General features: G+C 46.1%; 1 protein-coding gene across 2 annotated transcripts; it reads left to right on the top strand.

Annotated features, from left to right (window-relative positions):
* The first annotated feature begins 348 nt into the window (after positions 1-348).
* On the top strand, positions 349-26,958 carry CFAP100 (cilia and flagella associated protein 100). 2 transcript variants are annotated; one of them, XM_054036321.1, is made up of 16 exons: positions 349-474; positions 2,494-2,587; positions 3,881-3,967; positions 4,622-4,719; positions 7,245-7,437; positions 8,595-8,662; positions 9,406-9,569; positions 10,871-10,951; positions 13,817-13,998; positions 14,082-14,274; positions 16,113-16,182; positions 20,756-20,907; positions 21,921-22,056; positions 23,529-23,731; positions 25,171-25,264; positions 26,573-26,958. In XM_054036321.1, the coding sequence occupies exons 2-16, from the start codon at positions 2,521-2,523 to the stop codon at positions 26,684-26,686; spliced, it is 1,902 nt and encodes a 633-aa protein (XP_053892296.1). In that variant the 5' UTR covers positions 349-474; positions 2,494-2,520; the 3' UTR covers positions 26,687-26,958. The 2 variants fall into 2 exon arrangements, with proteins under 2 accessions (XP_053892296.1, XP_053892295.1); XM_054036320.1 differs by having other exon boundaries at positions 2,438-2,587.
* The last annotated feature ends 323 nt before the right edge of the window (positions 26,959-27,281 follow it).

Genomic DNA, 27,281 nt, shown 5'->3' with positions numbered 1-27,281 from the left:
GCTCAAGAGATCTCCAAAAGCAGCTACAATGGATTTTTCTTGAAACTTGTAGCCGATTTATGTGCTACTTCTATCAACTTCATAGTCATGCACAATCTCCTTAATTGCAACTAAATTGCCCCTCCCGCCGGTTTATTTGCTTGTGTTGCAAAGACTAGAACTACCACCACCCATCCTCCCGCAAGTGCAACCGGTTAGCTAGTTTGCCTGCCCTCCCCAACGTTCTGGAATAGCGCACTAAAGTGACGCAGCCCTTCTTTCCTTTATGACGTAGACGGTTGCCGGGCAACAGGAGAGAAGGCTTCCTTGACAACATAAACAAGAGTGGAGAACAAAAGAAGCCGCGGAGCTAACCAAAGTCTGCAAGGTTCTGTGCCACTCTTCCAGGTGCATGGCTCTGCCCGGCTGCAATTGACCAAGGCTGCTATCAGAGAGGGTAGGGTGCTCATTTGGGTGAGAAGCCAAAGAAGGAAGGTATAATTTTTATTGCATTTTCCCCTCCTACGTTTTTTAATAGCAAATACAGCTTTTCACTGAGACAGAAAGTTGGAAGCATTAGTATGTTTCACTAGGAAATGCCATGCATTGATGGTTTACCTGTGTGTGTGTGTGTGAGTGTGTCTGCAGATGTGTGTTTTGTTGGAAGCCAGAGAAACCTAACCCGTCTGCTTCTAAATTACCTGCTGCTGGCTGAAGACTTGAGGCCATCCAGTGCTCGGGGAACTTGTAAACTAACCTACATTTTATCTTATTAATTCTATTTTTAGACTGATTGTGTATGTTTCATTCAGCATTTTTCTGCACTGCACCTTAATGCTAGGGAAATGTGGCATATAAATTTATCAGTAAACTAAAAATGGTAATTCCTTATCAATTGACTTTGGCACCAGTGAGTGGCGGTATAGACCTGTGGAACCATTAAAATGTCAAAGGTTGTGAAAGATACACCAAATTATTTTAATGCTATTTTTCCATTATGAATCTTAATAATTAACCCTATTAGCCGTTATGTAACATTATACATTATTTCCAAAGTGCTGTGCAAACAATCTATAATAAGATTTATAAAAGAAAAAAATTGTATCCACACCTTAGGAACAGGGTTAAAGAAGGATCCTGATTATTGTTGCCCCTTTTTGACCTGAGCAGCTAGGGGAAGTTTGTAGCTCTGGAGATGTTCCAGTTGGGAATAGAAATTGGGGATAGGCATTTATTTGATGCAGTTTTGTTTATTTACAAAGTCCTCCTGTCCCTCTCTGAATGTGGAGGGAATCCAACAGTAGGAAACAGCTTCTTCTCACAGCACCAAGTCCATTATTTTCAGCCTACACCCATGACCCAAGGTTTCTTCCAGGGTCAGATACTGCACTTTCAGCTGCTCCTTCTGTCTATCTCCGTGTTCTGCCTTCCCTCTCTCTCTGATACCTGGCACAATCCCCAGTGGACCCCTTCCCACCGTGTTATTAGTTTCTGGGCAGATTCTATTAGTTCTTTTTTTAGGAGTGGGCGTTGAAGTGCTTCTTACAACTATCTCAAGTGATGGGTGTGTTCACACCCACTCTCAAATAGGCTTATGATCCATACACTCATCAGTCTTTTTCAGTATAACACTATATTATGAAGCACCTTTATCTCAAAGAATGCCACAGATCAATCGTTACTGCATACATATATAGCCCTGCAAGGTGCCGAGTGCTCTCCACTCTCATGCATTTCAATGGGAATTGAAAGTGCTCAGCATCGGGCAAACGACACTTTGCATTCTGTAGTAGCAAAGCTCTGGATTGTAAATATCCAAGTGAGCACTGAGGGGTTTGCCCCTCTAGGTGTTTGCTTTGTTTGCCCAGTTACCATGCATGACCAAGATATTTCTTACAGCATGCAGCAGAAGCTGGATTACACAACCACCACCCAAGCTGGGATCTGCTTAGGGCTCACAAGATAAACAGAGTTAGCCCTACAGAAAACCCAGATACTGCAGGAAGGGTGATTTTTTAGGGAACTTTCTTCTTTCTGAGCTGGTGCTAACCCAATGACACTCATGGTTTGGACCTGATGCAGAAGGAGAGTGAAAGCCAGTTCTGTGATGTGGGAAGCGTCTTGGAAAGGGGAGGTGGAGAACACTTTTTGTACAGGAAGTGGGAGGTTGTTCTAAGCGTAGGTGGCTATGCAAATGAAACTGCTTAAAATATAGCCTTAAAACTAGTGCAAAAGGCAGTTGATATTTTCTCCTCTCCTTTGTGCCAGTGCACGTCTGGAGTGATCCTACTGACTCAAGTGGAATTACACCAGTGCAACTGATTCCCATCTGAACTTGTCCTAAGGGAGGCATGGCAATTGTGTCTGTTGATCGTGGGTTAATTTTAATAAACTACTATCGTTCTTCTCTCTGTACATTTCAGATAAGTGTGTTGTGATAATTATGCTTTCCCCCTAGGTTCTATAGCAGAAAATATAAAACTCAACCAACTGCTCATCTAAACCTTTCCCTAGAATTCATCAGAACAGAATTCGTACAGCATGTCTGTTCTCTCCTATACACGTTCGACTGGGTCCCAGGAAACATCCAGCTCTGGAGCCATTTCCAGTAAGAATTTTAATTTGTAACTTGTTGCTTGCGAAGCACAAATCTAATGATGAAATGTGGGTGTTGGCTGGAGCACTCAGAAGTGTGGTGTATGGCATGTGTAGGAATTTTCTTGTCTTTAAGTAAAGACAGAGACCATAAAGCTTATTACTAACAAACCACTATGTTTTATTTTGTCCCTCCTTTCCCAAAAATGGTATACATAGTTAAAGCCATGTCTACACTACAAAATTATGTCAACCTAACTTACATCGGCATTCAGCCAGTGCAGTTGTTAAATCGCTTGGGGCTATGCACACTTGGCTCCCCGTGTCAGCAGTGCAGTTTCTCACCAGGAGTGCTTGTGTATTGTTAGTGTGGGGCACTGTTAGACAGCTCCTGAAAGCGAGTAACAGTTGATGTAAGCAACGCAGTGTCTACATTGATACTGCATCGACCTAATTACATTGACCATGATTCTATGCCACTCGGGGAGGTGGTGTTACTACATCGGTGTAGAGAAGCACTTACGTTGGCGGGAGACAATTTTAAGTGGAGACACTTCCACAGCTAGGTCACCGCAAGGCAGCAAACATCAACCTAACCATGTAGTGTAGACCAGGCCTCGGACTCTATTGTGCGTGTGTAACCCACACATACTAAGTGTGGCTCTCTGTCCTCCTCTTGTGGCTGGATCACACGGAAGTTTGAGTTTTCTACAGGTGTTGGGTAAGAGAGTTGAGTTTGCTAGTTTAGGCAGTAGCGGTGCAAACTTTTATCTCTAGAGGCCAGGGGGTTCACTCCCCACTATCAAGGACTCACCCATTGGATCATGTTACTCCACCTTTTCAATGTAAGAAGTCTGCCCAGCCATCTGCCGCGAGTGGGACAGTGAGGGGTATGAAATAGAGGATATTACAGAGTGAGAAATGCTTTCTTTTTCCTTTCTTATGGAGACTTGATAGTCACCCCAAGATCCAGCACAAGATGTGAGAAATAACCCCTCTCTGAAAGTGGCCTTGATTTGACAACAGGGTATTGTGTTAATTGCCCTTTGGAAAAGCCCTACTATCAATGTTTGAAAAACATGCTCAACCCAAGCATCCTGCAGAAGATAGGAAGAAGCTCTGCTGCTGCATCTTTCAATGAGAAATTAAAAGGCAACAAAAGCCCCCTTTCTGATGTCTGTAAAAGCAAGGAAATACCAAGACTTGAGGATTAAGTCTATGGATTCAAGTATTGCCCTGCTTTCTTACCAGTATTGCTTACTACTATTGATTTAGTGATGGCTGCGTATTGATTTGTATTAACCAGGGGCTAGGACATTACCTCAGCAAACAGTGCCAACCTCTGGGGTTCCCTCTACCAACTCTACAGTAGAAACAATGTCTCCACTTTCAGGTAAGGTCCTGATACACTTTTCAGTTTTTAATTGTTAACCATTGGCCAAATCTACAGGTGCTTATTCAGGCTGGTGTACAACCTTTAGTCTGGCAGGTTCTAATGGCTTCAAGGGGAGCTTTAGCTGAGTAAAACATTGAGTAAGGCCTTCAGGAATTGGCCCAATGGAACTGGGTGAGAGCACGAGGTGGGTGTAGGTGAACAGTAAAATCTCTGCTCTGTCAACACAGCCTCCCCAAAAGATCAACTGCTGCAAATGTGCTAATTCCCAGAACTATACCCACTAGGGCCCATCAGTAGTGATCTCTGATAGAGTGAAATTCCTTTAATATGGCCAAATCCTGAGGCCCTTACTCAAGGCAAAACGTCCGTTGAAAACAATCAGTAAGGACAGTAAAACCGCAGGACAAAACCCAGTATTTGGCCCATAGTGAATTCGCCACGTCAAGAACAGTTTACTCTTAAAATGCCTGTCTCCACTAGCAAAAGGACCAGCTTATACATTGACAGTGTCGCTTTAAAATATGTTGGATAGTGCTGAGGTAACTCAAATTAAAACATAGCCCATGAATTTTATATGTTGAAATTGTCCCTTTTAGCTCTCCCCACACTGAGGCTCTGCTAATCGAGTTCTGTTTCTTCCTGTGTGCATAGATGATGATGAGTTTCAGCTGAGGAAAAACCCATTTAAAATCCCTTCGGATATTGATATCTTCTTACTGAGAGACAAGGAAAGAGAACGGGCTAAGGCGGTATGTATAACAAGTAAGGCAAAAGCTAAGAGGTTTGCAGTGCATTCGAAAGGGGATGGCAGCCATAACAAAACTTCTTGTTTGAAAAAACATTACAGGCCAGATCCTCAGCTGGTGTAAATCAGAGTAGCTCCATTGAAGTCAATGGAGCCAAGTTGATTAACAGCAGCTGAGAATCTGGGCAGGTATTTGAAGATTATTTTTATTGCTCTTCTGTTTCTTTCCTTCTATATAATTGTAACCCTTCAGCCCCACTGAGTTGGCAGCAACAAGGGCCGGGTTCAGTATCTAGGGGTTCCGTTTCAATAACGCAATGCAAAACCGGCTCAAGCCCCACCCAGTGACCTGGGACAATTACATACCACCCTCTGGGTGCCTCTAGGAGGCAATACTTCCCCTCTCGCAAGCACGGAGTCTGAGTGTAGCAATAGCCTTTTAATAAAGGAGGGAAACAATGCGGCATTATGTTGGGGAAACACCACAAACAGGATTCATAACACAAACCATGAGCAAAAGATCCACCTCCAAGTAAGTTTGGCAGTGTCCTTTTCCCCTTAGGGTCTTAAGTCCAATCACCCCAAATTCCAACAACCCCAAAGTCTCTGTCCCTGGTCAGTGCCGCCCTAGAGTTCAAAAGTTTATCTGCAGAGTTTTACCCTCCCTGCCCCAGCCTGGGTGGAAATGGGGGGGCACACGGGGTGTGAAGGGGCACCTTATGTGGTCTGAGGATGACTGCCCCACCTTTCTGTGGAGTTCTGCTGCAGCCTTCACCACAAATGGCTCCACTCTACCAGCTGCGCTGCGCCGCTCCGCTCCTCCAGCCGTCCCCCAAACTGCTCCGCTTTGCTCCCCATTCCATGGGCCGCTCCAACCGCCCCACAAACTGCTCAGCTCTGCCAGCCGCTCCACTCCACCAGCCGTCCCATGAGCCACTCCAGCTGCCCCCGCAAATGGCTCAGCTCCGCTCAGCTTCGCACCACTCCGCTCGCTCGCTCTTCCATGGTTCGCTCCAACTGTCCCACAAACTGCTCGGCTCTGCCAGCTGCTTAGCAATATATCTTCAGGCTCCCCCACTGGTTAACACAGCACTCAGTGATCTCAGCTCAGCAATTTTAGTTCTTTTAGTGATTTCAGCTCTTAAGTGATTTCAGCTTGTAGTAGGGGAGCCCCAGTGCTGGTGCACCATTGGCCCAAAGTGAATTCAGTTCAGCAACTTCTAGCTAGACTCCTAATGGAAGCAAACTTAGCTCTGCTATTCAACAGTGGAGAGAGGGGATAGTGCAATTGGTGTTCCAGGCCCTCAAAAGGGGCACATACCTGTCCCCAACCTCACTCAATTCACTGGGTTTTGTAACCCATGCCCCTTGTCTAGCGAGTGCTACTTAGTTACTGGTGAGTCCCTCTGTCATACAACAGTTCCACTGGCCTTGATTCACAGAATCAGGGTAACAACACTTTATTCTTTCTGCTCCAATAACAGATAAACTGGGGATCCCACAGCAGCCAAAGTAACCACTTTCAGTTGTTGTTGTCCCAGGCTAGGCGAGTGGGGGTGCCTATGCAAACAAGATCAGCCCCTGAAGTTCTTTTCCACCTTTGCCATAATTCACCACCAGATGTCAGGGTAGAGCTTATCCTGACTCTGCTTACATAATGGTGGATTTACCATTCCTGTGGGAGGCTCCTGAAATTACTTATTTCTGTAGCACCTTTGGGTTTTACAGATCTCCTGTTTTACAGTTAATCAGACTCATCCCTTGACTTGGAGAGCCCATATACTAATGCTGGCTTGTGCTGGACCACAAGCTAAATGAATGCTGAGGTTGACAGATTAATTTAGGACTCCAGGCTTCTGTCCATAAGAGGAGAGGAATTGGAACCTCAAGAGCAGGACTAGTGAGGCCTGGAAGTTGGGGCAAGCCAGCTCTGTGGTTTGCTTCCTTCTTCCCCACAGCCCTGGAGGGGTTTCCTCAAGGCTCCAGATCCACGAATGGGGAAGGACACAGGGGAGCCCATGGTAGTACAATTCTTGTAGGGTCTGTGCTTTCAAGAGGCTGCAGGAGGCAGACAGCACTGTGAAGGCAAGAGTCCTTTGTGTGGATGTCCCTTACATTTGAGAGGTTCCCTGAGATCAGCCTCTTCTGCTGAGTAGGGAGACAAATGCCAGCCCTGTAATGGAAGAAGGAGACTCAGCAAGTCCCCACTCCCCCTCTCAGGAATAACCCACAAAGGGAAACACGAGGCACTCAATACATACATTTAAAATCTAGCAGGGGAGGAGATGTAGCAACAGTGTGCACATGGCTGGGTGTAAGCTTCAAGGAATGAGATGAATTGTTTGGGTGGCTCCAAGGCAGTATCACGAGGAGTAATAGGATGAAATTGAGCAAATTTAAATATCAGAAAAGCTTCCTAATGGGGAGATCAGTTAGATTGTGAAGTAATCTCTTGAGTCATTTGAAGACTGTACTGGACAAAGTATTTGACTAGGAAAACTTGTCTACATAACTGAAGTCTCCCCCTAGGAACGTGAGCGAAAGAAGACCCTGAAAGTCCATGAGAAGATGACCTATTCCACTATGATGAATGCCAAGCAGTCAGGGTTCAAGAAGGAGCTCCAGAAGGAGGAGGAAGCAGAGGACAGAGAACTGGCAGCAGAAGCACAGCGACTGAAAGCTCTCCAAGAAAGTATCTCTTGGAAGATAGCAGTTACCAAAGGTAGAGAACTTGCTAGACTTAACATCCCATCAGGCTCCATGAGGGACTGTAACAAAGAAGGGTTGAGAGTTGCAAGTATTCTTGTTCTCTTCAGAAGCAGCTCGTAGTTGAGTTCCTCTAGCATGCAGGCACCATAGTCGTCTATCATACTTTGCCAATATCCATGCATCTGGTCTCTACTATATGTACGTACCTAAGGGCTTATATGTGGCACACACAGAAATTTTACAAAACAGTGAACCAAATTCTGCCTTATCTTACATCCTGTGCAAAAAGTTGTCATCAATGGTGTTGCGTGGGGTGTGAGTCATGACAGAGCTTGGTCTGGGGCTCCCAAGGCTCTAGGTTATGCTGTGGGTCATGGAGATATTTCCATTCCACCATGATCCAGCAAGTTATATTTGTCTGCCTTTAAGGCAAAATCTTGATCCCATGAAAGTCAATAGGAGTTTTGTAATTAATGCGATGTGATTTAGATTTGGCCCTTATGGGGGCCTGACACTCCACTCTGTTATACCAGTTTCATGCAGGTGTAACTCCATTAAACTCAGTATAAAACTAGTGTCACAGATTGGAGAACCAGTCCAGGAACTCCACCTCAGTATCATTAGTACTTCCTTGTTGCTAAAATACATGTACAAGCGTTTACCTCTGCAAGTAAAATTCTCCTTTCCTTTTGCGCGCTTTGCAATCCATTTTTTTTTTTGCTTTGACACTAACTGCAGTGATAGGCACAAACCTGAATAACAAAGACCGAAAACCACAAAGGTTCAGAGCTCTGCTCTTTAAAGCAATTAATTATCTAGTTCTCCCAGCTTCAGAAATTATCCTGATTCAACCCTGTGACTACATCCAAGTGCCAGAAGCCTCCTGAGTTTTTTCTCCTTGTCCTAATCAAGGACAAAGTTAATTCACTTTCTGTTACCATTTAACTTCCTGTTTTTTCCCCCCTCCAGCAGACAAAGAGACCCAGCGTGAGCTGACTTGATTCTGTACCCGCTCATTTAGGCCTCAAGTGCAGATGCCCATGCCCATTCCAATGAGTTCTCCCTACTAACTGTGGTTTTGCATATACGCCTCCTTTTGTTTGGTCACTGTGTTTTGCCTTGACCACTTGTTCCACCCCCAGCTTGCACGACTTTGTCTCATGCTTTCAGACCAGCAAGTGGAAAAAGAGACGCTCCATGAATACATAGACAAGAAGCGACAGATGTTTCTGCTGCAGGTATTTGGCTTTGGTTTACGAATGTGATTTATGTAAAAACTATTTTGAGCTCCTTCCTTGTGTGTTGTTTTATATGCAGCATGGCTAGTGGTTAGAGCAGAGAAGTGCTAATCAGGCCTTATTAGCTGAATGTGTTGGTATTGTGGTTAAGGTACTGGAGAGGGACTCAGGATATCTGGCTCTATCACAGATTTACTGTGTGATCTTACATAAATCGCTTAATCTACCTTTGCCTCAGTTCCTTATCTGTAAATGAGGATAATACTTCCCTCCTGCACAAGGCTGTTCTGAGGATAAATTCATTAATGATTGTGATGTGTTTGGACACTACGGTGATGATGACAGTGTAAGTGTGTGGACAGATTGGACCTGATTCACAAATTCAACTCCCAACTTATGCCAATATAACTCAGTTGAAATCAAAGGTATTATCTAGTGGTTACAGCAGGGAAGGGGGTTATAGGACTCCTGGGTTCTATTTTTAGCTTCACCCCTGACTTGCTCTGTGACTCATTACGCATCTCCCTGTCTGAGCCCACCCATCAGCACATGGGGATCAAAGTGCTTTGAGATCCTCAGGGAGAAGGCACTGCTGCCGCGTGAAGCCATGTGTATGTTTGTGGCTGATGTAACAATGGTTGCAGCAGCCAGAAAAGAACCAGGCTAAACCAGAATTCTAAGGAAACCAAGCAGAGTGAGGAGGTAGCATGAGTCACCGTGTTGCCCTTTTGGGTTGATTTCAGTACGCTGTGGCAATAAAGAGAGATGAAATTCAGAAGCTGGAAAGCTTAGCAGCAGAAGAGGAAGCAAAACTGGAAAAGGCTGAACAGTACCTGGAGAAGGACGCTGCCATGTTTGACGAGTTCCTGAAGGAGAACGATAAAAACTCTGCTCAGGCGCTGAAAACGTAACGCAAGTGGTGGGGGCAACACGTAGACTCTTTGGCATGGATGTCTGGACATGGGGGCTCCACGGCCATGGTCCCTGCCACACACACAGTGCTCCCAGGAGCATCACTGGGCGTTCTGCACGTGGCAAGGCGGCAGGGTTTATGCCCATCTCTGGGCACATCTGTTTGGGTACCCATGCTAGAGGTTACACACAGACCCTCTGAATCTAGACTTCCCCTTGCAGAGCTCGAAAACTGATCAGCATGTAGGCTCACGGCCCAGTCAAGCGACACCATTGGCTCAAGCCAAGTTTGAGTGCAAGGGTGGGATTCACCACCCCATGAAGGTTGTTTCCACTGCTGCCCTGCATGGGGGTGGACACCTGCAGTGGGGTTGATGGGAGATTCCTCAAACAGATGCTGACTGTGCCCCTTTCCAGCCAGTAGCACTTGCTGCTTTAGTCGATGGGGCGACCATCCTGCCCATTGATAAGGGTTGTAGTAGAGCAATGCCACTATAGTCTAATCCCCAGGCAAAGGTCCTGCCCTCAGGAACCTCGAAGGGAATTTGTAAGTAAAGCTGTGATTGTAGCACAGGCAAGCCTACCCATGATAGCTTTAATCTAGCTAGCACAAGTAACAATGGTAGTATAGATGTGGCAGCATGGGCCTTTAGCACTGGCTAGCAAGAAGAATACAAGCATGCCAGGATCCCTGGGTACGTGCTCTGGTTGCTTACCCATGCCTCCATGTTTCAAGAACTACTGTTATCCTCCGTTTTCTGAGTCCAGTATTGCAATATAATAATTGCTTACATGGATCTACCATAGTGTCACTGGTAACTCGAAGCCTGGGTGGAACACTTGGTTCTAATCCCCTTGTTTCAGACATTAGGAAGCAGTGGCTGGGTAGAATTTTTTTTTTTTTAAGTTTGAAATTACAATGGGAAATGGGGGAGGAGATGGGGTTTTCTACCATCTCTCTTCATAGCAAACTTGAACATTCCTTTTGACCTGAAATTCTTTAACCCCATTCACTCGCCCCCACCCACCCCGGTTCTGGTCTTGGCTCAAAGGTGACTTGGTTTGTTCATATTTCCAATGAGCTGGGTGAAATGAGTTTGATGTCAGTCCAGTAGACCGGGAGTATCACAAAAGACCCCATGTCACAACAGAGAGTCAGCAGAGTACATTTTCAGATATAATAAAGATTTCCGTCCGCTCCATCTCTTTCCTCTGTTCTATACACTTCTCCCCCACCCCACTACAACTGCGGTTCTATGCACATTTGCAATCTTATTTTTATGCATTCTTCCCTAGTGCTGAAAAAGAAACCAAAGCAAAGATTGAGAAAATAATCGAGATCCGGGAGCTTACTGGACAAATGATGAGCATTCAAAGGTAACGATCACCCAGCGAACACTGTCACTGAATAGCTTGAACAGACCTTATGGAGCTGCATCCTCAGGGCTGCCGCCTTTACAAGTTTGTGCTGTCCGTGTCATCTGAAGCCAAACTGTCATGAGACAGTAGCTGTGTAATGGAACAATTCAACTTCATGTTGCAATGTCGTCACATTGTAATGCAATCCGATAACATTGAGCCGATTGCGCCACCCTCCTCGTGCTAAAAATAAAAAAAACTTTAGGGGCCTTAAATGTTCTTGTGTGAGTGGCAGGTTACCCCATCCATGTGCTCAGTCAGGTTCTTCTGATAATCTCAGGGAGAATTATCAAAACTGGGCCAAATTCAGTCCTGGTGTAAGTGGGTGCAATCCGTACTGATGTACCAGTTTATGGCACTGTTGAATTTCACCGTCTGGCCTTGGAGTATGACACACCGACAGGAAAAGTTGAGCGTCTCCAATTACAGCACTAAAGCTTGGTGATCAAGTAACTAGCTTTTTTATTAAACTTCGATAGTGTCCTCTCATAACATGGACAGAGTTTTAGAGAAGACTTGGGATTGTCTGTGTGTGCATTGGCTTTACCTTAAAATGCTGCGACTGTGCTCACTGATGCTGGTTTAAATCTGGAGTAACTCTTTTGACTTCACTGGAGTGTCAAGATGTTTGCATGGCAGTTGCTCAATTATCATGATGCTATTTCAATAGCACTACTTCAGGTTTACCCCAGCATCGCTAAGAGCAGAACCTGGCCAAGTCAGGAATATAAAAGGGATTTCCCTATATTATATCTACCACAATCTGATATTTTGTTTTTTGCAGGTTCTTCTATGGAGGGCCTTATTTGACCATTCCCCAAGTTAGAATGTTGCTCAAAGCCCTATACAGCTCTAGATTGGAATTCCCAGGAGACTCTCTGAGTTTGTTTGTTTGTTTTTAAAAACAGGCCAAGTGTGAATGCACACCGCAAAATGTGCACAGTATCATGGCTAATGTGCATGCCCAATTACTTCAATTATGTATGCAAATTGGGTATTGTTAAACAAACGATCAGGCATTTGCGGAACTGGCCATTGACATGCCATTACACACAGACATGTAATTGTATATACAGTACACATTTTGTGTACATTCATATTCAGAAAACTTAGCCTTCATCTCCAAAGACAGAAGGAAAATCTGCTCTCCCACTTACCTTACTGGTTGCGTCTTGGAGTCGATGGATCTTATGTTCTTATGGATAGTAGATGAATGCCTTGCACTGTCTGTGAAACTAGATAGCTTTGGTATAATAGCTAGAGGAGGGTAGAGACAGAGTATGAGCAATGGCATTTGAAATGGATCTAAAACTTCCAAAAGATTGGGTCTGACCATATCTAGGTTTAGGTCTGTCCCCATCTCTAGTATTGACTCACTTAGATCTGAGGTTTCAAAGCTATTATTTTGGTATTTTTCATGGAAGATACACTTCAGGGAACAAGCCTGACCTTGGCACAGGGAAGATGATCCAGTAAGTCTTCTCTATCTCTAACTTGGATGAAGCTATGGTTTTCCTCATTGAGGGAGAGATTAGGGAGTCCTCCAAACACCTAATTTCTCACTCCACTCATTACTCTCTCCATCCTCAGAGATCTTACGCCCAGCAAAGGATGAGCTGCATCCAGTCATTAATACACTGCTCCATCTTTCAGCCATAAAGGTTCCCTTCCCCCAAACCTGCAAGACTAAGCTTGCTACCTTGGCACTCCCAGCCCAGCCACCCTGGCAACGCAGAATGTGAATTGGATCTTCCGATCTCTCATGCGGCAGCACTCTTACTGGGCCACTGAGCCAGTCCTGAGCTTGTTTATAACCCCCCTCCTGGGAGCCTGTAACAGGAACTCTTTCCTAACTGAAAGATGTTCTCCTCCTATGAGCCCTGTATTGTAGGGGCTGGCATTGATTCTCAGCTGACAGCTCTATATTGTGTCCCAGAATTTCGTCAGGGAGCCTTTACAGGTGCCTAATTTGAGTGGTGGCTTCAGAACTGATTCAGTGGAAGATGTGACACAGGCTGTCTCCCTAGCCATGTGCTGTGCCAGCCTAACATTTTTTTTGGGGGGGGGCTATAGGATTTCAAATACTCTAATGGCTTGCAGGAATCACGAGTAAAGTGTGCTTCTGCTCTGTAAAAAAGGCACTGCGGGGCTCCATGCCTTGTCTCTGGTTTTTGAATGACATCTGCTCAACTTGCCAACAGCCAGCCCTGCAAACCAGGCTGGGTTCTCAGAGTCAACCTGGGTTCTTTCAATCTCATCCATCATCTCCACTACCACTAAAGATGCTACAGGCCAAATTAGGCCCTTGAGGACATCTGTTTATTACAGGTGCCTTCACTGGACTCTCACAGGAGCAGGGGTTAAAGTAGGGGTTAGATGGGACTGGGGGAGTGAAGACCCTCTCTTCTACTAAAAGCCAAGGAGAGCTCCCCTCTTCTCATTAGCTTCAAGAGGCAGGGCTTCTCCATAGCCCCCCCCCTTCTCCTTGGCTGGTGTGTTGAGAGTCCCCCCTCCTGTATCAATGTACTCTGACCCCTGTGCATGAGTGACCCATTCTGTTGAGGATGCACAAGAAGAAATATGTGGATGCTAGCTCACTCCCTCTTAGCTGTGCAGGTCTAACAGCAGTTAAAAACTTGTTGGCCTTGAGTCTGCGGCTCAGACTTTGAATGCACACAGGGAGCGGGTCTGTGGAGCGAGACAGTGCCATATTGACATAGTTGCTGTCAGAATAGAGCTGCATTTCAGGATAGAAGTTCTTCAGAATGGTGCTTTTAACTGTGCTATTAAATCTAGTGCAACCTGTTTGCTCCTCCGTCCTAGTGAGATATCCAGGTTTGAAGACACTTTGAAGGAGTACAAGAAGTACAAGAACTTCCTCTACCAGCTTTCTCCAAAAGAGTGGCAGGAAGAGTATGAAAAAAAGCAGATGAAGACCAAGGCGATGAAAATGTCCTCTGAAGTGAAAGAAGAAAAAATCTCCATTTCTCCCATCACGCCCAAGGGTAAGTTCTCCCAAGAAGTGTTTCTGGCCATTCCTTGCTGTGTGCAGCCTCCCCTTCTAAGGATATGTTCCTCTTGTGTTCAGGCCAGGATCCAACACCCCGAACCAGACGTGGCAAGTTGCCTTATCTTGGCTATACAGGACGTCAGAGTGTTGATTTCTCTTCAGGAGGACTTGATCTGAAGTCCCCAAGCCAAATCATGCAGAGAAGGGAATCCCTCAGGACAGGCAAAAGCCCCTCAAAGCAAAACTTGAAATCCCAGCAGACAAGACGACAGTAAGTATGAGACACCTGGTGAAGGCGATGGATGTAAATATAGGAGAGCTGTCAATCAGATGACAGTAGCTACAGGTATGCGTGAGTATTATTTACCTTCTGTGGTTTTAGGAAAAGCATCCAGTTAATGTGTTTGGCTCTCTTATTAGAGCAAGTCAAAATGTCAGAGGGCCAGATTCTCAGTTGCTGTAAACTGGCATAGCCCCGTTGATCTCAATAGATGTACACCAACGTACACCAGCTGAGCACTTGGCTAAAGTGTTTGTTTCCTCAGGCCGCCACCCAGTGGTATTCTAGGGCAAAAGGCATTTGTCCCACAACAAAAGAGGGCTCCACTGTATCTACTTGTCACGTGCATTATAATCATGACTAATTAAAGATGTAATCAATGTATGCTGGGAGGCAGGTAGAATAATGCTTCCTGTACCAGGTGTGGGTTCCCCATAACCACAGCGACCTAGAAGCAGAGAGGCAGGGAAGGGGAGAGGGGAGTATAGACAAGGCCAGCTTCACCATGCAGGCAAAGGTGTTTGCTACCTGTTTGTGCGGGGTCACTGGGTATTATTTGCCTGTCTGCCTAAGGGAAGAGAACCTCACTAATAGTAGTTTTCTGGTGAAATTGTTGTTTTGAGGGCAGCTCCCTTTTCCTCCAGTTGAAGTGTATTCTGGTCACCCAATTTTGGTACCCCTACAATGAGCAGCACTTACATGAGTCCCCCTCCCCCTCTCTTTCCCCCCCGCCCCGAAATCAAATGGGACGACTTGCCTGACTCAGTGCTATTCGGCACATAGTGGCTGCAGATGTGGGACTTTAGAATATTACCTTTAGCGACAGACCCGATCCCCAGAGTTGGGATCTGGATCCATTTGTAAAATTCCCCAAAGGCAGTGATCTGATGGGGAGTTTTGGAGCTGCCCCGTCGTGGCATGAAGAGGACATGGAAGAGAGTGCCTGGAGCAGCAGCAGCACAGGCTGATGAGCAGAATCTGCTGCTGGCATGAGTCCAATGTCTCTCACCCTGTTGCTCTTCGTCATGCACTTGGGGCGGATTCCTCGCTGGAGCAGTGAAATAAACTGCTGCACTGTTCATTAATGGCCCGGGAGTCCTGCTTAGGAATATGTTTCTCTGCCATGCCTTCAACTTGCCCACTTTCTCTCCTGTGCGTAGGGTATAGGGGACAGGGATGTATACTCTGCAGATGGCTCCAGCTGTGTGGAAACCGCTCTGCCTAGGAGCACTGCTGCAACCAGCTTGTATGGAGCACACATGCAGAACCACTCCATACTATGCATTCTGCTGCTCCACAGGCCACTGGATCAAGCCCTTGATTCAACCCATTATAGAGAGCAGGGCTCAGCTGCCAAATTCACATCCACAGCTGGGTCCCAGACTCCCCTAAAGGTTGGGGGTGTTCAGAATCAGTGGTTTTGGTTCAGGACTGTCATTGCAATACCAGTGGGAATGGCTCTGCAACCGCTGAACGGAACCCAGAAAGGCTGAGAATGGCAGTCCTTTGGGTCAGGGACCATCTTTTTGTTCTGTTTGTACAGTAGCTAGCGTAATGGGGCCTGGTCCATATCTTGGGTTCCTAGCAATACCATAAAACATAACAGCCTAGAAAGAACCCAGGCCTGCAAATGTTAATATTTAAAATCAGATAGGTAACATGCACAAGAAATGTAATTTGCCAGCTATTTACTGGTACAACCAGAGGTGGTTTGCAGTTATTAACTTAGCAAGTGCACTAGGAATCTGGCTACTAGCTAACAAGATCTCCTTTAACATGGCTTAAGCAATCATTTCTGTAAGTGCCTGTCACTGGAAATACCTTTTCAGGAGCATTGCCGCCCTAGCAATGGAGGAGAAGGCGAGTACAACCTTCTCTGACAATGAGGATGAGGATGAGGTCAGTAGCCTTGTGTTGAACTACTCAGCTATTATACCTGTCTTCTCATTCCATCTGTGGCTTGTTTTGCTGATTTCCCATACCTTCCAACCATTAGTTGATGAATTGTGGAGTTCCTGTATCTAATTATTACAACACTGCATGCTTATTTTCTTTTAGGATATCTTAGTGATGAGTGTAATAGAAATATCTGAACCAAGGGAATAATTGATTTCCTTTGCCTTTAGCAGACCCAGGATCAACTCAGTTTGCCACCAGTCATACTATGTGTTTAAGATTTTTGTTATTATAAAGTGATTTTTTTTAGACCAAAATTGAAGTTTTGTAAAGAGATATTTTTAACAACTGTAAATAGAGGTGGTGGTTGTTCTCCTTAAATTTCAACATCTGCTCCCCATGCCACTTACAATGCAGCAAACCTAAAGAAAAACACTATGGAGGCTAGCTCATGGGAGACAAAAATGAAACTGACCAATGACAGAACAGAGTAAAATGCAGAAAAGTAAATTCACAGCATAAATGGTGAATATTAGATTTTTTAAAATCTCATCTTTTCATAATCCCCATCATTAAAACAGGCAAGGATTAAAAAACAGAAGCCTGCTCTTGACAGATATCCATTTAAAGCCAACATTTTCAAAGTTGAAATAGCTGCAGTTACATGTGGGACTTGACTATTGCACAAATGACTGTTCAGCCATCTAAATGGCCATTTGTGCCTGCAGCTGTAGTAACTGCCCCAACACAGCAGGTGTGCAATTGCACACTTGTATCTGTGTATGTAAGCCTCCACTTTTTAAAAAAAAATCTGTCCCATCACCCATTCATTCTAACTTAGAACACAGCGTCTGCGTGCAATTTAAGTACTAAAAATGTTGACGGTTGCTGAACGAAGAGGTACTTTCAAACTTCTGTTTTGATGCCAAATATGATATTTGCTGCCCAGACTTGTTGCAAGCAGTACGTCTGTACAGAGAAGCACATCGCTACATTTGCTTAAAGGATGTTACACCGCAGTAGGGTTGCACAGAGCAAGGTTTGTTAGTGGCTGCAGCTACCCTTTACTTACCTTTTTGCTGACAACGTGCTCGGCTTCATCCTAAAATGGATCTAAAATTCAACTACTTCTGTTCAGGTTCTCACACTGCCCTCCTCACCACACTGATGTGACTGGCATTTGTCATGTGCGATTCTCTCTCTCCCCGCACCCCCCCACACACACATCTCTCTCCAAGGAGAAAATCATGTGAGGTTTTCTTTTCATTTGAGGATGGCAAGCTGCCCAGGGTATATGGTCCCAGGAGGTGTTAGGAGTCAAGAGCAGAGGGAGGGCCTGGGCTCTCTCAGCCATCTGTTCCAACTTCAGCTATCGCTGGAACCCTGCATTGTTGATATGCTCACTGTTGCTCAGCTTCAGTCATGACCTCTCATCGTCTAGGACAGTGTTTCCCAAACTTGGGACGCCGCTTGTTTAGGGAAAGCCCCTGGCGGGCTGGGCCGGTTTGTTTACCTGCCGCGTCCGCAGGTTCGGCTGATCGCGGCTCCCACTGGCCACAGTTCGCCGCTCCAGGCCAATGGGAGCTGCTGGAAGTGGCGCAGGCCAAGGGACGTACTGGCCGCTGCTTCCAGCAGCTCCCTGACAGCGAACCGTAGCCACCGGCCAAACCTGCAGATGCGGCAGGTAAACAAACCGGCCCGGCCCGCCAGGGGCTTTCCCTAAACAAGCGGCGTCCCAAGTTTGGGAAACACTGGTTTAGGATCAAGTATGGCTGGTTTCAAGCAGCTTATTGGTAGCAGCTGTCTAATCTTTTACTTTCTTAACCTTCATCCATGCGGACGTTAGGAGCAATAAATTAGAGGGCGAAGGGCCGTAAAGGACCTTCCAATCCCTCACTGCAGGGTGGTGAAGACAGGGAATGTTGAGAGAGGAATATAATGGGTTCTTACTGGGACATAGTGGCTTCTTACCTGGTCCAATGTCAAACTATGCGTGCCTCAGATTCACCTCAGCTTGGTACCTCATTTCCCCATCTCTTCAGGCACTTGGGTGCTTTGACATTTTGGTGATTTAAGTAGGTGGATCTTCCAGCCAAAGCAAAAAGTCCTTCCTTTCTGGGGTAAACAAAGACCAGACAAAATGAAGAGACCCAGAATCTTTCACCCAGTCTCCATACTGGGTCACAGCCTTCCCTAGTGCTCTGCACACATTTTACCTTATTTGCGGTCTTCCTCTGGGCCACAGCTTCCTTCCTCTGTTTGCAGCAGTTTCCACATCACCTCCAGCTGGCACAATGGGGGAGCCCAGACCCTTCCACTAGTCTGGGTTCCATCCCTGGGACTTTATACCAGCATCTGCCCTCAACCCTGCTTCGCTCTTCCTAGGTCCTCTCCCTCCTCTGCCAAACTGCTGCTCTTCCCAGGCCTCTCCAACCCACTGCCTTGGTCCTCTGTGAAGGACCCCAGCTCAGGTCTTGCCTCAGCTTGGTCCCTCTCCTACTGAGAGGTTGTATACACACATTTGTATCGGTTTAGTTACTCCTTGCATGGACACTTACTCTGGTTTCAGAGTGGCTTATTTCAACATAAACCTGTTCCCAATTGACTGACTACACTAAATCACAGTAAGAGTGTCCACAGAACCTGTAGCACTGGTTTAATAAAACTTGTTTAAAAAAAAAAAAAAAAAATCACACCTCCTGTTAAACTAGGGTTACCATACGTCTGGATTTTCCCGAACATGTCCGGCTTTTTGGTCCTCAAATCCCTGTCCAGGAGGAAATTCCAAAAAGCTGGGCATGTTCGCGAAAATAGAGAGGGGTCGTGGGGCTTGGATCCGGGCTGGAGTCGCTGGGGCCGGCGGTGCTCGGCCGGCGCCACTCTGCCAGGGCCGGGCCAGAGCCGCTCGGCTGGAACCAGGGCCCGAGCCAAGCCGAGCTGGAGCCACTGGGACTGGGGGTGCTTGGCTGGCGCTGCTCGCCCAGGGCCGGGCCGGAGCCACTTAGCCAGAACTGGGGCCAGTGCCCCAGGGCCCGAGCCGAGCCAGGCTGGAGACGCCGGGGCCAGAGCTGCTCGGCCGCGGGGGGCCGGATTGGGCTGCGCCTCCTCGCGTGCCCCATCTCCAGCTTACCTGCTGCCTGCCTGTTTCAGGCTTCCCGCGAACTTTTGATTCACGGGAAGCAGGGGAGGGGGAGGAGCAGGGGAGGGGGAGGAGCAGGGGCCAGAGCGTTCAGGGGAAGGGGCGGAGTCGGGGCAGGAACTTTAGGGAAGGGGCGGAGTTGGGGTGGGGGTGGGGCTGGGGCTGGGAAGGGGCAGGGCTGGGGCCCCGTGGAGTGTCCTCTTTTTGTTTTTTTAAAATATGGTAATCCTAGTTAAACCAGTGCAACGATGGATGGAGACAACCCCAGGCTGAAGGCTGCTTCATTTATAGCAGGTCCTATTTTCTGCCTCCACTCACACAACCCCTCCCACTCATGTGATCCAGCTGGGGAACTACAACTCCTGGACCTTAAAAGGGGATGAGCCCTGGAACTGGGCAGGCTGAGCCAGGTCCTGCCCTTAAAGGAACAGGCTGCTCTGTTACAGAGAGAAGAGCCATGAGGGGATTTCAAATATCAGGATCAAACTGCATATAGATGCTAGGAGACCCAGTCTTGTCACGGGCACTCCCTCCTTGTAACACCACTCTGTGGTGCCCACAGCCCCCTTAATTCCTGATGAACCAGGGCCTGTCTGGGGCTATGAAGGAGACATGTAAACTCCTAGGGTGAGGGGGTGAATAGAGAGTGAGCCATGTAGAAAGGCAGTAAGAAATCTTGCTGGCTGACCCATGGCATTGATGGCTTGGGAAGGGGGGTGTCTGTAAGCTGCCTGGCTGTTCACACAATTCTAGAGCAATGCGGCTTACAGGCATTAGGAAGTACAACCCAACCCGCGCAATACGAACAAAACAGCAAGGAGCCAGGTCCACAAATGCATGCCTTTATCAGCCCAACACTGCTGCTAAAGCAGTCCTCCTACGCAGACACAACTTCGCACTCCCCCATTCCTCAAATCCCATCTTTGGCACTGTGTCCCTTACAGCTTCAAATTCAACCCCCTCCTCGGATTAACCCTGCTCCTGCTGATATATCTCCACCTGTGCTCTTCCCAATCCTTAATTCCTCCTTCCATCATCTGGTCTCAGTCCCAGCTTTGTGCCTTCCTTCTATTATGCTGAACCTTATTGCTGGAACACTTCCCTTATGCACTTCCAACCAGACCATTCTCCTTCAAGGCTCTCTGTAAAAATCCAACACGGCGAGGGATTCTTTCTCCCGTCTTCCCACCATGAATAATCTGCACACCCTCTCTCCCCCGAGCAACGGACCCACATCTTGCTTTTGTTCATTTAGAATGCAAGTTCTTTAGGACAGATGACACATCTTGATCTCTGTGTGTAACAAGCTATGTAATAACTATATATTAACATTATGAAGTGTAGACCAAACTTCAGCACTCATATAATAATAAACTGATAAATTAGAGTCACCAAGCGAGATGGATACACACCCCTATTCTGTATTTCCCATCCCAGGAGCCGGAGTTATATTTTACTGATCCCCAGCAATTGCTGCAAATTTTTACTGAGCTGGAAGAACAGAACCTGTCCCTAATCCAGAATTCCCAGGAGACCGAGGAAACCTTGGATGAGCTCCAGCATACTCTCACCACTACTCGAAGTAAAATGTAAGTGGCTGAAAGCGGCTGCATACGTTCTAGCATTAGAATGCCTGGGGTCTCCCCTGCCACAGATCATAGCATTAAGGACCATGGTAAAGGGATAGATCAGCCATGCAGTACACAATGGAAGAGGAGTCTCTCCTACAGTTTGTTAATCAGATGAACTGCATTCACCACATTGCCTTCTAACCCCGGGATTGGAGGGGGGTGTTACTGGGGCATTGGTCTGTGTGCTGCCATAGCGGAGGTCTGAGTTGGTTGTTTGGTCCCCAATTCACAGGGGGCTAGGGAATTGGTGTGCTAGGCTCCTGAAAGGAAAGGTGAGGAAGTGAGCCTTGTTTCACTCCTGATCATTCGCTATGTGTTGCTACTATTTAAAAGCACAAAAGGTTCTATACAGCATTGCATAGAGGACTTCCACCCAGGAATAAACTACAGCATCTGGGATAATTCCAACGAGAATCCTCTCTAGTGGAAGTCAACAGGCAAACAAAGTGTAAAGTCTTTAAATTGCAGGAAGCCACACAGGTATTTTATTCCTCCACACGCGTCTGTCTTGTATATTTAGATTGTAAGCTTTTCAGGGCAGGGCCTCTCTACTATGTGTTTATTCGGTGCTAAGTGCAATAGGGTGCCCCTCTCAGCTGGTCCTTAGACATTACTGCAATAAACATGACTAATACATCTAAACCATTGGATTATAATATTAGCCTCTTGTTTTTTAAGTAGGAATCTTTCTATTTTGACATACTGAAACTTTTCACCATTTAATTAACTCCCACCCCCAATGCACAGAAAATACTATTCCAGAGACCTGGAGTCCGCTCAAGCTCTTGGAAAGAGAATTTCAGCTGAATACATTTACTAGCCAGTCTCCTTACAGAGGAAAGTGATGTCACAAAGTTCAGGCTCCACCTGATGGTTGGAGGAGTTATAGCCACGGTTTGCAAAAATGCTGGAAGAAAGCTGTGTCTAAGAAAGATCCTTTTCAGAAATGCCGCCCTTTTCTCCTGGATTAGGGACCGTGAGATAAAGCAGCTGAAGCAGCTTGCAGCCACACTCAAAGCCTCCATAATCAAAGAAGAGGAGACAGCCGCAGACCTGGAATTGAAGGCACGAGTCTTTTCCTTCGGAGAGTACAAAGCAGATGTGCAGGTATGTGCATAGAGCAAGACCCTAAGCAAGTAAGAGACTGGCAGGGAGATGTCTAGGAGTAGCCTGTCCTGCTTCTTCCCATGACAATTCTAGTCTGTGACCAGAAGAATTCAGAGGTGAATATGACGGGATCTCTAGGGTGCAGCCTGGGACTGTGGGACTGCTGTGCCCTCTTAACTCTCCAGCCGGGGCTGTCTCTCACAACGCCTTGCTAGCGACCAGCAGCAAACCCCTCCGAGCGCTGTTATCACTCAGCACAACCGCATGTGGAGCCCCACAGCCAGCTAGATGGCATGAATGCTCCCAGAGCCACTCATGAATCACATAGAGAAAGGCACCAGCCAAATCCTCCCAGCCTTGCACCTCAGGAATACACCATCTTGCATTTCTCAAGACAAGCACTGCAAGTTTATTAATTGGTTCACCACTTTATCAATGGAAAGGGGATATACACCAGCCTTTGTAAACCTGAGCAAGCCCACTTATCGAACACTTCAGGCAAACTCGCTGAAAAAGAAACAGTAAACAAATGTATTGACTACAAAAGATAGATTTTAAGTGATAAGCAAAAAGTCAGTTACCAAAATAAAATATAAGCACGCAGTCTATACTCTCAATGCTATTAGACTGGGCAATATCTAGATTAAGCAGTTTTTCTCACCCCACTGGTTACTGCAGTCCTTAATATACAGGTTTGTCCCTTAAACCTGGGCCAGTCTCCTCTGCTGGAGTCTTCAGTGTGTCCTTGTTGGTTGCAGCATAGATGGGGAGAGGAGAAAGGCCCAGCATGTGGCCACTGCGTTCTTTTTTATACCCTCAGTCCCATGTGCTTGGAAGATACAAGTCCAGGCATGGCTGTGGGGCATTGCTGAGTCCCCAGGCAAGGTTGAACAGTTACCCTGGTGTGGCCTCATGCAGGTGAGTCATTGAATTGTAGCTCCCTTGCTGGACAATGGCTGTTGAGGAGTTTTTTGACACCCACCCGGGCATTGGTTACCACCCTTGTCATTGCCTCTGGAGAGACAGTATCCGGATGATTCCCAAACCCACAGCATATTTTAGTGACAACCATACAACACAATCTCCTAACTTCATATGCCTTATATATATTTAGATAGAACAGAGGCTTTCAGCAGATCATAACCTTTCCCCCAATACCTCACATGGCATGCTTTATGTGCAAGATCACAATTATATATAAATGAGGAATATGGAGGTTACAGGGTGCTCCCCCAAGGTATAGAATGTCACAGTGAAGTTTTAGCACCCTTCCTTTCCCTATACAAAACCCTACATGTAATGGAGCTAGATGCTGAAAGTATCAAAACGTGAGATGAGACACAGTTCTATGGAGGGAATTGAAATGTTAATTTCAACTTTTTGACTGGGTTTAAGCAGATTACGCTGGGCAGGTCCTCAAGAGCTGTGACAGTTTACCGCAGCTGAGGACTGCCCCCTTGCCTTGTCTCCAGGACAAAATGTTGGTGAGCCTGAACAAAAAGGTGACTGAGGTCTATCGACGTTGCATTGGAGAAAATGAGGCCAACCTGGGAACCCTGCAGCTGCTAACAGTCATAGAACACCAACTCGACGACTTATTGGAGTGTCTGGAGAGAGTCCCTCAAACAAAGATAGAACAGGCAGAGAAAGCCAAAGAAAAAGAACGGAGGATGAGGTAAGAGGAAGTTCTGCTCTGGCTGTGGTGCGACCCGTTTCGGGGAAATCACGCCAGCATTTCAATTTTTAACGTTTCTCAAACTCCAAAAGATAAAAACAGATGCCAACGGAACTGCTTACGTATGTCAGTGAATCAGGAAGAAATGGCAGGTATATTAAAAAGCCCATATTATCAATACCTAATTAGTACCCATAATTCGAATAAGAAACTGATCAGGCAGAAAAAAAACTCCTTGCTGTAATTAAATCTATGTTTTCATATTGATCATTCCTGCTCAGATAGTATGCTAAAAGATAGCAGGGCATGTGTGGTAACCCTACCTTGTTCTCCAGTACAGTATTTGGGAAATTTGACAACACGGGCATGTTTTAAATAAAAATTTTTGCCTCTGCAAAGCCCCAAAATGCTAACCCACATTAGTAGAAAATACCATACTCATCCCACTGCATCTGTGCTCTAAGATTAGATGTACTTTCATTGAGGACTTGAGAAGCTGAATACAGATGATTGTTTACATCCCAAGAAGTAAACCAGCGTTCAGACTGTGATATCACTGTCTGCGTCAGATCTGCAGGAAGAAACCTGAAGTGGCAGAAAGAGTTCAGTAACAAAAACATATGAACTTTTTTTTTTCTTATCTCCTTCCTCAGAATTCAAAAAAGGTCATTATGCCACTTCGAGAGTGCTATTTAGAATAAAAGCGCACACAAAAGCCCACACACCACTGCAGAAAAGGAAAATGCCAGGAAATGAAGTTCCCCTAAATGAAAGGGTTTAAAATTAGAGCAGTATTTTGAGAACACACTGGCTTCTCAGTTGTAGTGGCTATACAAGAGAGGAAGCCCTCTGCACTTAATCAGCCAGGACAGTTTGTCATTGCAGATTATTTTTGTATTACCACTTACCCTCCATGCTTTTCATGCATAGAGCACAGTGGATCAGATTCGCCATTGCCCTGCCATTTTGTGTAGTTATTTACACCAGGGCAAAACGGGCATAAACCCCTCATCAGATACCATTTTATACTCACTTTGCACTGGTACGAGGACACAAGGTTCCAGGTAAGTATCGTTACCCCACAAATGCCATTAGCCCCATTTTACAGAGCGTAAGTAACTTGCTGAAGGTGACGCGCACAGAAAGTCAGTGACAGATCCAGAAATAGAAGTACAATCTCCTCTGTTCAGTTCACTGCCGCTATGTCTCCATTGAGAAGAGAAATAGGTTTTTTTGGAGTAAGGGGGTGGGGGGATGTTGAGGGAGAAATCAATTGCACTTTAGAATTCCCTTGAGAACTAAATGGAGCGGGCGCTGTATCACAAAACATTCACCTCTTGTGGATTTATCTTTTCTTATTGAAAATCGGGGTAAAAAAAAATATCCTGCTTGGCAGAGTCCATCATTTTAACTCCTATTCTGCTCAATTGTTCTGAAAGGATGAGGGACGAAAAAGTAAGACAACAGAGGCAGTTGCAGGAGGAGAGGGTGCAACGGGCACTGGCAAGAGCACAAGCCGAAATAAAGAAAAAGGTAACCTGAGCAATTCCTGGTAATACTTGGCACTTATGCTTCACCGTTTAATGGAAAATCTCAGTGCACTTTGACATTAAGGATCTGGAGTGAGATCCTCACCCCCTGGTGAAGCCCTTCACAATGGATAAGTGGGCCAGAGTAGTGTAAAGGGACCTTAGTATCCCTGTATCCATCTGGGAGCCCCAGTACAAGAACTACAAGACAGCCACAGGCTCCCTTCTGAGGACCTCTCAGAAGCACTGGAAGGGATGTGGTTGCACTGCTGCAGTATGCAACACTGGATTCTGGGCAGCCCTGGGAGGCTGCCATATCTTAAGTAGGCCCCCAGGACTTAGTTACACCTGGAGCAGCCCAGGATCAGGGGACACCAATTTGGCCTAAAGCCACCTTAGCCCCACTTATCCTCCTGGGCTGAGTTCTGTACTGCACTATAGAAGCATAGGACAGAATCTTACCCCCACTCTTCATAAGCAATAAGCAGCCAGCTTCCACTGGCCTCGGTTTGAATTACGTCTGCTTGCTACCGGTGAAGAATCTAGCCATAAACTTCTCAATGCAGCTGCACACCAAGCAAGTGATTGTATCCATGTTACAGATGAGTAAAACGTTACAGAGTGCCAATGTGACTTGCCTAAGGTCAAACAGGAAATCAGTGGCAGAGTGGGGAACAACACACAGGCAGTCTGAGTGCAAGTCACTTGCTCCAACCAATGGAGATGTCTCACTACCTATTTCTTTTTCCATTTGAAGTATGGCATCACCATGATGGGATAGCTATTTCAGTTGGACTAGATATTTTGAATATGGAGGCTGCAGTGCAGTGCCTTTGTACAAACCTAGCCACTAGATAATCAGCAATAGCATATACACAGACAGCCCTGAGCCAACCAGGAGCTGTCTTATTGAAAGAATTGGGACACCCACTCTAGTTTTTCCAGAGGGGTTTATGGGAGCTTCTATCTACAAACTTAACACTAGAGGGACAAGTAAAAGAGGGGTAGCCATGTTAGTCTGAATCTGTAAAAAGCAACAGAGGGTCCTATGGCACCTTTAAGACTAACAGAAGTATTGGAGCATAAGCTTTCGTGGGTCAATGCCCACTTCATCAGACGCAAGTGGGCATTCACCCACGAAAGCTTATGCCCCAATACTTCTGTTAGTCTTAAAGGTGCCACTAGAGGGACAGTAACATCTCCTAAAAAGTAACATAAGCTTGCCATATAAACATTGCTAGTGACCAGCATTTGCACCCAACCTATTCTTCTGTCACCACCCTTGCTGTGCCTGTATTTTGTTTCGTTGCAGACTGGCAGAAAGCTGATGTTCCGCTCTGAGCCCGTGCCTATCAAAGAGAAAGAAGATGAGGGTCAAGGACTGATTGATCAAGAGAAGGAAGAAGCTCTCTATTACTTTACTTAAGACCCCAAATAAGGCTGCAAATTAAGGACAGCACCAATGAGATGCAAAGCCATTGTACCAACCTGACCAGGGAATGTTTTGGTTTGGGGTTCTTAGAATTGTGTACAATTTTTGCAATGAATTAAACAAAAATCTCCCGTTTTCTCTTGCTAACCCTTGCCCCCCAGGAGAGTGGTTCGTTTCACTGGAGCCTGTGGTGTGAGTCAACAGCTATTTTGGCATTGCTTTAAATGACTGTTTACCTAGAAAAATAAACTGAACTCTCTCCCCCATTTTGCCTCTAGGCCAGTTGTCAACAACAGGGTTCTTCATAGAATTGAAGTCAGTAGTAAGATCCCTGGAATCAAAGGCCTGGTCCCCACTTCGGACTAAGGTACGCAAATTCAGCTACGTTAATAACGTAGCTGAATTCGAAGTACCTTAGTCCGAACTTACCGCAGCCCAGACGCGGCAGGAAGGCTCCCCCATCGATGCCGCGTACTCCTCTCGCCGAGCTGGAGTACCGGCGCCAACTGCGAGCACTTCCGGGATCGATTTATCACGTCTTAACCAGACGCGATAAATCGATCCCAGAATATCGATTGCCTGCCGCCGG

The sequence above is a fragment of the Malaclemys terrapin genome, chromosome 7 (assembly GCF_027887155.1).
Source record: "Malaclemys terrapin pileata isolate rMalTer1 chromosome 7, rMalTer1.hap1, whole genome shotgun sequence".
NCBI classification, from domain to species: Eukaryota; Metazoa; Chordata; order Testudines; family Emydidae; genus Malaclemys; species Malaclemys terrapin.
Note: the sequence above shows the minus strand (reverse complement) of the source record. Positions and strands in the feature narration are given on the sequence as shown.

Excerpts from the sequence above, each read along its gene's own strand:
- CFAP100 (XM_054036321.1), top strand. The coding sequence starts at position 2,521 with ATGTCTGTTCTCTCCTATACACGTTCGACTGGGTCCCAGGAAACATCC. Across the intron at positions 8,663-9,405 it reads GACAGATGTTTCTGCTGCAG|TACGCTGTGGCAATAAAGAG; the intron begins GTATTTGGCTTT and ends GGTTGATTTCAG. Across the intron at positions 22,057-23,528 it reads AGTACAAAGCAGATGTGCAG|GACAAAATGTTGGTGAGCCT; the intron begins GTATGTGCATAG and ends CCTTGTCTCCAG.